We start from the raw sequence: 11,470 nt of genomic DNA on the forward strand, positions 1-11,470 counted from the left end.
TGATTCTCCAGAATAGATTGTATTGGTACACAAGACAAACTTCAACAATACTGTAAGGAAAAATAAAAATTAAAGCAAAAATAAATGACATAGAAATAAAGAAAAAACAATCCAAAAGATCAACAAAACCAAAAGTTGTTCTTTGAAAAGTAAACAAAAGACAAACCACTTGCGAAGCTCACAGAAAAGAAAAAAGAAAAAAAGAGAGAAAACACAAATAAATAGGATTACAAATGAAAGAGGAAAAATTACTAAGTGCTCAGAAGAAATCCAAAGTATAATCAAAGATTATTATGAACATTTATACGCAAGCAAGTTCAACTATCTAGAAGAGATGGACAAATTCCTAGAACAATATAACCACCCAGTGCTAGGAAAAGAAGAAACAGAACACCTTACCAGACAAGCAGTGAAATTGAAACAGTAATCAAAACACTCCCCAAAAAGCAAAAGCCCAGGAACAAACAGATTCACAAATGAATTCTACTAAATGTTCAGAAATGAATTAGTGGCTATCTGACACAAACTCTTTTAAAAAATTGAGAAAAAAGGAATACTACCAAATATGTTCTATGAAACCACCATTACACTAATACCAAAACCAACCAAAGATAACACAAAAAAGGAAAACTGCAGGCCAATCTCCCTAATAAACACTGTGCTACACACACACACACACACACATAAATTTTATTTTTAATTTTTAATTAATATACATTAATTTTCTAATAGGCACTGTGCTATACACACACATTGACAGTGAAAAAAGACCTTTGATGCACATATTATTCTTACCAGTTTATAGAGATAGAAACATAGAAATTAAGTAATTTGTCTAGATTTGTAAAGTAATAAGTGATAGCTCTGAGTTTCAAATACAGATTAGACTTCAAAATAATTTATACTCTCTTAAACAGTTTCTGTGTAAGTACATGCTAATAGATGCTATGCTGAAAGAGATATGATTTATGACAGTTAACTTATGCAAAGATAATGTACAAAAGCACTAAATTAAGGCTAAAACTAATATCTTCTTGCTCCCTAAATATATATCTAATTGATATGGGGAAGAAGGGAAAGAGCGTGCACACATACGCATGAGCACATGCTGTAATTTTCAGTTGAATAATTGGTGGAATTCAGACACTAGTAAAAGGAGTTTGAAAAATGACGAAATTAGCCTATTTGTGAAATAACATGACGATTTTTAATTAAGTTATGCTAATTTAAGAGTAATGGTAGCATGGCAAAACAGAAATTCCTGTAGATGGCTAAATTATTGGTGTAAAGATACAGTATTATAATACAAAGCTTTAGAAGTCAGCAACAAAGGAATTACATTTGAAATTATGAGTTAAAAAATTTACTGTAGGCTTCACCTACAATATGGCCAAATAGAGATGGTTGGGTCATCAAGGTCCTGCCCTAAACACAAGTGAAAGGAAAATAAAAGCAAGTTTGATGGAGGTCCATATCAACGCTCTCTGGACTCCAGCGGCTGTGATCACAGAAGTTTAGAAAGAGGCAGAACTCTGAGTGGGAAAACCTCATCTTTGGCCACTGCCTGGTGACTGGGCACAAAAATCAATGTCTGGCATCTCCTACCGGCAGTAAAAGGCAGACTGAGTCTGGCTTCTCGCACCCTGTAGGTCATGCCTAGCAACCTCTTTCAGTAGAGCCAAGTGTGATAGACCATGCCCTATGCCACAAAGGGAGAGAGAGAAGAAAACAGAAAGGACCTCTGAAGCATTAAATCTATCTTGCTTTGGACAGCGAAGTGAGGGGAAAGAGTTTCTGTCTGCCTGGAACACCCCTCACTCCTAAACAAAATGGAGACCAGTTTTTAAGATCCAACTTCCCGTTCCTCCCCTAAAGGACAGGAGGTAAACAAAGAGACACAAACAAAAATAAACCCAGTGTCACAAATGCAAAAAAGCAAATAAGCAAATACATGCTTAGAAAGCAAGGAATATTGAATCACAAGATGGAAAAACAGAGGAAAATAAAAATCCAGAGACATAGCTATAGAACACAAAATATATATGATGGAGTGTTACTCAGTTATGAAAAGGGATAACATCCAGCCACTGAGGGCATGATGCTAAGTCAGACAGAAAATAAAAAACAAATTAAAAAAAAAAAACTGTATGACCTCATTTAATACAGACTCTAAAAAATTAAACTCACAGAAATAGAGTAGAATGTTGGTTAATGGGGGGTTGAGGGAGATGTTGATCAAATGGTACAGACTTACAGAAAATAAAAAAGAAACATTAGTAAAAATGGTAACAGTAATGGCAAAATGATTTGCTTCATTTTATACTTTAGGAATTATATAAGGTCTAGATCTTTATATCACATTAAAGATATGTGAAATATTTTAATGCATCATGGAAAAAAATACACCTTACATACATGTAATGTAAATGTGCTATATTTTAGTAACTTTTTGTCACATAAAAAGCCAAGCTTGCATTACTAATATGAAGTCTTACAAGCCAAAAGCACTTAATGAATGAATCAACAAGTAAGTTCAAAGAGTGACTTACTGCCTGAAAGAGAATTTCCATGTCATTAGAAAATGAGAATGGACTTTATGACAATCACCACCATCACCCCCAAAATACTTAAGTGTTTTACATTTTTAAGTATTTTGAGTGCTTTATTTATTCTCTGAACTAATAACCTCTATGGAAATAAATATTACCCAGATGAAAACAAGCACTATTTATTGATAGAAAGAATCTTCCAACATTATGATTTGCATTTACACACTAAAATTACAGGTAAGCAGAGAAGTAGAAAAGCATTTATGGTGGCAAAAAAGGACAGTTCCATCTTGATGAGAGATTGGTTAAAGCATGATGACAGAGAAGATGGGCTGACTAGTAGAGCAGACTTATGTCAAATACCATAAACCCATATACGAGCAGTGAAAGTACCTCTACTCCACAAAAAAAAAAAAAAAGATTATCGAATCATTAGTATTTTATTCCAATATTAAAGACAACACCAGACTAATGCATAGCTTTGAGGAAACAACCTTATTAATAATGGCTAAGCGATATATTGTTTGAATTAATTTTAAAAAACTACTAAAAAGCTACCATATTATAGATATTTTTTATTTGAAGGCAAACGCCATATATTTTAGAATACAAAGGTAAGAACTACTTACATTTTTTGTAATTTTCCTAACAAAGAAACTCAACTCACAGGTCTTATGTAATTTTACTTCCTTCTGATTTTTGAATTATTGACCACATATTTTTTATAAAGATTTATTTATTTATGTGCACAGGCCAGAGGTGCAAAGGCAGTGAAAGGATTCACCAGAGACAGAGTGGGGAGCAGAACACACAGAATGACAAAGTACATTGCTGAGGAGAGCAGCAGTTGAGACAGCAAAGGTCTGCTGCGCCATGTGGGTCACCTCTGGGTCTGGGGATCAAATTCGCACTGAAGCCACTACAGCTAGCTTGCAGTGGTGCAACATAACCCAAGGCCCAACCACATATTTTTAATGCCAACATTCTCTAGTCATTCCAGAAGACTTAAATATCAGCCTGATTGCAAAGCAAAGAAACTCAGATATAAGGAAATTATGGCAGACATAATTCCTTCAACTTTTAAAGACTAAGAAACATCTGTAATTTTACTGTGAGGGAAATATACACAGGATGTTCTTGCAGTTATTTATTTTGGACAGTGGTAATCTTAAGCAGAAAAGTAGGCTGGTAAGAAACATGGTCATGGTTAAGTCCGAGCAGGTAGCAGAATGATTCTCTGACCTGTCTGTGACACTTGATAAACACATGTCTGTAAACTAACTAGTTGCAAGTAACATTCCAGGATCTCCAGTTTCCACTCATAGACCAAAGGTCTTAAAGTACAGGAACTCCAAATTTCTTGTTAAATAATGATACTCTGAATTTTAATATGTGAATCTATAGCTACACCGGTCTCAAACTATAGTATCTCATCTGAAAAATCTGAGTGCTAGGAATTAACTATTGGGGGTAAAAATATATATGTACAGCATACCTTTAAATTATCTTTCATCCTTGCTTTACTTTTGTTTTGTTCCCTGGCTTCACGAAGACTTTTTTGGGTAGGACCTTCTGGTGCATTTTCCCTTTCAAAATTTGGAGCAACTATAAGATAATACAAACTTATTGTTAATATGTATACATTTTTAAGAAATACAATTATAAACAAAAAATGAAGACCAAAGAAATAATTACATGTAATGTCTGCATTCATGTCCAAAAAAATTCAGCAAGGCATCACTAAAAGGTTAATGAAATGGTACTGAAACTCAGAAGTATAGGAGCCAATCTCCAATTATATTACACCCAAATTTCTATTACCAAGAGATTTCGAGTGCTTATTAACAAAAATAAAAAGAGTCAAAGGTGAGAATGGTAATAAAGAAATTTCCCAAATGGAAATAGTTAATAAATAAGAGATTTTCTAAAGAACATTATATCAATAAAAAATTCTCTGTGCTTCTTGATGTTGATAAAAACACACTGTAACTATATGGTTGCTCTCTTAACTTTCCTAAACATAAATAGTGGTCCTTATGAAATCCTGAGGCAAAGTAAAGGTGATAGGAAAAATGTCTTTCACATCTTTCCATTCATATATATGGTATACTTACATACCGTTAGGTATACAAGTTTCCCCTATAATTCTAAATAGCAAGCTGATTTTAAATAAAGTCATACTCATTAATTCACAAATAAGAGAAATGATTTACTGTTCTAAATAATGATGTAACTAAAAGGAGATAAACACATAACTAAAATTATCATAACTAAAAGTAGATAAACACAAGCCAAACTGGATGATTTCAAGGTTAAGGCACTCAAAGAATCCTGAAGTTATATAGGCAAAGAATCATATTGCTGGCATTCAGGATTTTTCATGATCTATTTTTTTTCCTCTACAGTTCCAGACGAAAGAGAAAAATCCTCAAAATAAGCCAATGTAACAACATCAAAACAGAATGCTGCATGACCCAGCTCTACATGAAAGACTTTAAACCCTGTTACAAGACTGACTCAGTGATGCTACAAGTCAGAGCCCCGCAACATCTGAGAAGTCAAAATATGGGGGAAAAGAAATGTTCACTGAAATTAAGGGAAAATTTCTACTTTAATTCTCTTCTATTTTCTTCTTCAGTAACCAAGAGCATCACCCAATAATTATAATAATTTAAAATAATAATTAGCATTTATGCATCATTGATCTTTTATTATATAGTAACCACTGGACCAAACAATGTATAGATTATCTCATGAAATCTTGCCAATAAATCTGTGAAGGTCACTCCCTTTTATTATGAAAAGTGTTTATAAAGTAATATCTGCAGGGTAAAAAGGATGAGAAAGTAAGGAGTGAAAGCAGGAATCTAGTAGATAATTCTAAGAATACAGTCAGAACTCTGTAGCTTATATAATATTACTAAGTATTATTTCAGAAAAGAAATAAGATAGTAAGGATAACAAAGGCAGAATTCAAATAAGATATGGTTTATGAGTAAATACTCATTAATGTTAAGCAAAATGAAATTACCAAAATTCACTTTAAATATGTTAGGAAATTATTTAACATTTAAAACCAAAATATGAGAATAAATATTGTATAATATGTGTGGAATTGACAGAGAAATATATCTTTCAATCATTTCTCAATGTAACAAGAAAAAAATGTGATTTTTATTTTCATTCTATTCTCTATCATTTAAACATCACTTTTACTTACACAAATATCTATAGAACAAATGAGAGGTTCAGACATTTAAAGTCTGTCAAAATGGTGGTTATGTGCATATAATTCTCAAACTCCACATGGCACTTCATAGTATTTCAAAATACACTGTGCAAAGTCCATGTTTCGATCATAGCATCCTCATGCCTATCATGTAATGCTTGTTAGTCACAAAGCCTTTAGTGGTGACAGGTACTGTGTAATTTTCTAACCTTCCTTGGGTACAATCAACAGAAGAATTACAATTACTTGTGTGAAATAAAGCCAACATCAAAAATAAGCAAAATTTTCACCAATGTCTCCCATCATTGTTTAATCTCTGACATACATGGTTCCCTCTTACTCCTATGGAATCTTCTTTCTCAGGTAAGTTTCTGGTTGCCTTGCCTGTAAACCCAACATCAACTAAGGACTCACAGTAAACTCACTCACAAATTGAGGAATTGCTCATTACAGCACCCTCTTCTCTGGTGCCCATTCCTACAGTCTAGTCATTTTCACAGCTTTATCATTCACTGCATTAGGACTGTCATGTTCTCAAACTCCTCCGGCTCTACTGAGCTGGTTTGGAAATTTCCCCAGGCACAAAAACATAGGGATGGTGAAACTCAATTTAAAAATGTTTTTCTGACCCAACTTGTGATTTGTGCAGTTTTCTAGTCCACAAGGTGGCTGTCTCATCTATATAACAACTCTAGCTTTAGAGTTATTTGTAGATAAGTCTCATAGGGTCCCAGGCAGTGAGTCCATCATGACCAGAAGCAGGTTTACTCAAATTTTTTTCTAAGATTAATCAAAATAGCATTGTATCAATATTATCTCTGATCTTTTCATTAACCTTTTAATTTGTGATATAGTCGCCACCTCATATATTCACTTTTAAATATCTCTAGAATTTTGAGATCTGGTAAAGCTGAGCAATCACCAATCACCCAAAATTAGAGATTTTTCACATTTTAGTTTTACCTCTGATATTTGGAACATGGCAACTGTGCCCTATTTCCAAATGCTTCAATGTTGCTTGAAGTCCAGAAATCTAAAAAATTAAAATAAAAAATGTAGGCTTATACATAAAAGGTTAAAAAATATTATGTAAAGTATAATGTTTAGGTACTATAAGGAAAGTATAAAAAGTATTACTCTGTTCAATTAATTCTTATGTATTTTTTAAAAACTAAACAGAATTATAAGAAAAGAAAAATGTTGAATATCTATCATGGGTAAGATCTGAAACATTTATTTTATAACAGTTTGCAAATCCAGAATTCTCATTGTACATTTTGAATGATCATCATTCAGTTCTCTACTTTGAGCGAGGTTTCCCCTCTAAAATTGCATCACAACTTAATTCACCTTTATGTCCATCAAAGATAACTATTAGGTGGGCAGTAAAATATATAGATACTGCTTTTATTCCTGAACCTTTTAGCTCATTTCCTACCTCTTCTATAACAAGTGAATGAGTAAAACACTCATTTTATTAGGCATGTTTTATAATTAAGAACATTTGTTAGTTTGGTGGTATACAAACATTACCACTTACCTTTATTTCCTGAATAACACATTTAAATAGTCAACATTAAAACTATCTCATCCCTTATTGTAGATGATTATACACAGAGAACACCATCTGTTTAATTATACACAAACATACATTTTTTTTCTACTACCACTGAATAACAACATTTCTTCATTTAAAGAAAATAACAGACAATAAACTATAGCCTATAGACTAGTACTCATGACCTCCTTGTTTAAAAAAGAAAATTGAAAAACTTTTTTTATCTATTCTTGGCTATCAAATGCATTATTAAAAAAATGAAATGTACTTTTTTTCTTGGAACAGTGTAAGATTTACATAGAAATTGTAAGTACAGCACAGTTAATTTCTGTACCCTGCACACTATTCCCCATTAACAGCATGCATTATTGTGGTACATCTGTCACAAGTAATCACCAGTCTTAGAACATCACTAACAGAAGTTTGTAATTTGTTCAAACTCAATTACTCTTTTTCTTATATCCTTTTTCCACTCCCAAATCCCATCTAGAATACCCTCTAACATGTAGTTACTATGTCTTTTAGCCTTTCCTGGACTAGGACATTTTTTCAGATTTTTCCCTGATTTTAATGATCTTGACAATTTTCAAGAGTATGATCGGGTAATATGATACAGAATGCTAACAAATCTAGATCTGCTAGATGTTTTCTCAGGGTTTCTCTAGAATCGTGAGTTTTGGAGACAAAGACTACTAAGTGCTATGATTAACACATTACATTAAAGGTACGTGCTATCAACATGATTAACTCTGACATTAACCTTCATCACTTTCCTGGAAGTCATATTTCTCAGTTTTTGCCAATTGTGAAGCTACATTTTCCAATGTTTCAACTGTACTTCTGGAAGAAAGCCATCAAGTGCAGCCAATATTTAACAACCAAGCTGCTAAGCTCCACACTTCCTTGAAGAAAAGTATCTACTTATATGATTTAGGATTCTTCTATATCTGAGAGTGTTCTCTTCTCCCATGTTTATGTACTCATTTATTTATATTACTTAAAACTATAATATAATACTACCAATATTAACAATTCAACTTTCTCTCTCTTTTTTCCCCCTCAACTTGTTCCTAATTTGACCATGGAAGACTCTCTTAGACGTATTCCTGTGATGAGTCTGACTTTGTTTTTTGTGTTTTATTTAAACATCTTTTTTTAAAGATTTATTTATTTATTCATACAGAACTGGGGTACAGGCCAGAGATGCGCAGGGTGAGAGGATTCACCAGAGACAGAGTGGGCAGCAGAACAGGCAGATAGACAAGTACACTGCTGAGGGGGGCAGTGGGCGGGTCAGGAGAAGTCTGCCTCGCCATGTGGATCTCCTCCGCGGCAGGCAGGAATCGAACTCATGCAGAAGTGGCTTAAGCTTCTTAGTGCAGTGCTTTAACCCGCTGCGCCACGAGGGAGGGCCTGACTTCTTTTTTTGATGTTTGACTGCAACTGCCTTTATAGCCCACAATCAGGTAAATGGAAAGGAAGTATGAGTGTTTCCTGCAATAGTCAAATCAGATGTGTCCTTCCTCACACATAAAAACTCTCAGATTCTAGCCACACCTGTGAAAATGGCCAAAAAAAGAAACAAAAAAATGTTGGTAAGAGTATGGAGAAAAAGAAATCCTAAAACATTGTTGCTGGCAATGTAGGCTTGTTAGCCACTGCAGAAAACAGTATGGAGTTTTCTCAAAACAAGATCTACCATATGATACAGCAGTTCCACTCCTAGGCATCTACCCAAAGAATGAAAAATCACAAATTTGAAGGGATACATATATATACTTCTAAGTTCATTGCACCACCATTTACAATAGCCAAGTTATAGAAACAACCTATGTGCCCAAAGACAGACGTGTGCATTAAGGTGTTATATAGTCATCATATGTATTTATGCATTGTATACATCAATGCATATACATACAATCAAATAATATTCAGCTTTTAAGGAAAAGTAAAACTCTTGCCACTTGAGACAACATGGATGAAACCGGAGGGGATTATGTTAAACTAAACAAAGTCCAAAGGAGAAAAATAATAGCATGTGGTTTCACTCGCATGTAGAATATTATGAAGCAAAACAGGGAGTCAGTCAAATTCAAACCAAGAATAAACCCTACAAATCTGACTGTAACATCAAAGCCAAAGTTGTAACAATGCAAAAAAAAAATTTTTTAAAGACTTATTTATTCATACAGAATAGGGCACAGGCCAGAGCTGTTGAGGGTGAGAGGATTCACCAGGGAGAGAGTCAGGAGCAGAACAAGCAGATCAACGAAGTACACTGATGAGGAAAACAGCGGGCAGGTCAGGAGAGGTCTGCCGCGCCATGTGGATCAGCTCTGGGGCAGGCGGTGATCGAACTCATGCAGAAGTGGCTTTAGCTTCTTAGTGCAGTGCTTTAACCTGCTGCGCCACCAGGGAGGGCCATCAATACAAAATTTATTTTAAAAAATTAAAAACAAATAGAACTATCTGGAACAAATAGCAATGCAGGGTGACTTATACTGTAGAGTAATACAGGAACCTATCCCATCCAACAGAAGAAAGAAATACAAAGCTTCTGCCACTGAATGGGAGAAGCAGCATAAAGTGAGATATGAATGCCCTACATCTCCTACATCCTTTCTCAAGCTGAAAATCCATGTAGGGCTAGTTAGACGCAAAGGACACATTAAGTCAGACAGTTCAGGGACTCCTAAAGTAGAGATTACACTTGCTTTTGGCTCCTCAAGGAGTAGTCCTGGAAAATGACAACCCCTTAAAGAACCCTTCATATGTTTTCATTTTGCTGAGGAAAAAAATGTATCATATCCTGCAGGTAGTATTTGAAAATCGAATGAAAGATGCATGCCTATGCACACAGAACTTAAAGTGGCTTCCAACTGCATGTCGCTTGTATTTGCAGTATAAAAATCTCAATAGGACTCAGTGGGGTACATGAAAATATTAACATTTGAAGCGCTGAACCAGAAAAATGATGAGTATTAGCACAGTGAGGTCACAGTGTTAATAATCTCATAGAACTATGCCAAAGACCATGGTTCAGCAAAGTACATTAGATTCACACACATAAAAGAATCAACCAGAGCCCATGCCCCTTAAGTGACCGCCCCAATTACACTACACTACAAGTGAAGGCCATGAGGATAAGATACAGATATCAGGCATTATAGATATAAATGCCCCATATATTAGAGAGTATGTGGGGGAGAACTAGAAGAGAAAGCCATTTGAGTAAAACAATCAACAATTGTTGTTATGCTTTAGTTAAACCATTAGTGAATATAGCAAAACCCAGAGTTACAATTTAGTAGCAGATTATGTTTGCTTTCAACAGGCATAGGGTTTCAAGGACAAATAATTGGCAGACAATGGAGCTACAGTTTTTTTGTAGACCTGATGAAAGTGTATAAAATTCAACCCTGCCTCATAGAGTTTATCTTTTAAGCCATATTTTCATTTTAGATATGTATCAATCATAAAATAACTAGTTTTGTCTGTTAAATAGGTGAGAAAACAGATCTATGTAAATTGACCTGACTTTTCACAAAGCTACCATGTAGCAAAGCTGAAGACACATGAAGCATTCCCAATCTCCAGCTCTCACAGCTAAACCAATGAAGAATTAACTTGAAACCCAAAGATTTACGTAGTCTAAATATGTTCTCAATATGGACCTTTTATGTACCCTCATATTAGAGATAAGGGAATTGATGGGCACTCCAGGAAGATAGCTTAGGCCTACTGTCACAGCAGATGAGTGGTAACTCCAGGGTAGACAGACTGCAGATGTGGAGATCAAAAAAACCAAAGGGGATCCTCAAAAAAACCAAAGGGGATCCTTAAAGCACTGCACTGAGAAGATAAAGTCATTTCCGCATGAGTTCGATTCCCACCTACCCCAGAGGTGACCACATGGCGTGGCAGACCTCTCCTGACCTGCCCGCTGCGCCCCTCAGCAGTGTACTTCATAGATCTGCCTGTTCTGCTTCCCACTCTGTCTCTGGTGAAGCCTCTCGCCGCCCCTGAACCTCTGACCTGTACCCCACTTCTGTATGTGCAAATAAATAAATCTTTAAAAAAAAAAAATCCTTTGCTAGTAGAATCCAAGCTGTTGGTGAGAACATGTGCACCCCT

At 34.8% G+C, this 11,470-nt stretch overlaps 1 protein-coding gene across 1 annotated transcript in view; it reads right to left on the minus strand.

The window, feature by feature from the left end:
- The window catches only part of SPAG16 (sperm associated antigen 16), a 678,503-nt gene that overhangs the window by 629,758 nt on the left and 37,275 nt on the right, over window positions 1-11,470 (minus strand). Inside the window, exons 8-9 of the mRNA XM_004674324.2 lie at window positions 6,742-6,811; window positions 4,045-4,154 (exon numbers count right to left, since the gene is read on the minus strand). Of these exons, the coding sequence (XP_004674381.1) occupies window positions 4,045-4,154; window positions 6,742-6,811 (180 nt within the window). The remainder of the gene's footprint in view (window positions 1-4,044; window positions 4,155-6,741; window positions 6,812-11,470) is intronic.

The sequence above is a fragment of the Condylura cristata genome, unplaced genomic scaffold (genome assembly GCF_000260355.1).
Source record: "Condylura cristata isolate star-nosed mole 26May11 unplaced genomic scaffold, ConCri1.0 scaffold00002, whole genome shotgun sequence".
Lineage (NCBI taxonomy): Eukaryota > Metazoa > Chordata > Mammalia > Eulipotyphla > Talpidae > Condylura > Condylura cristata.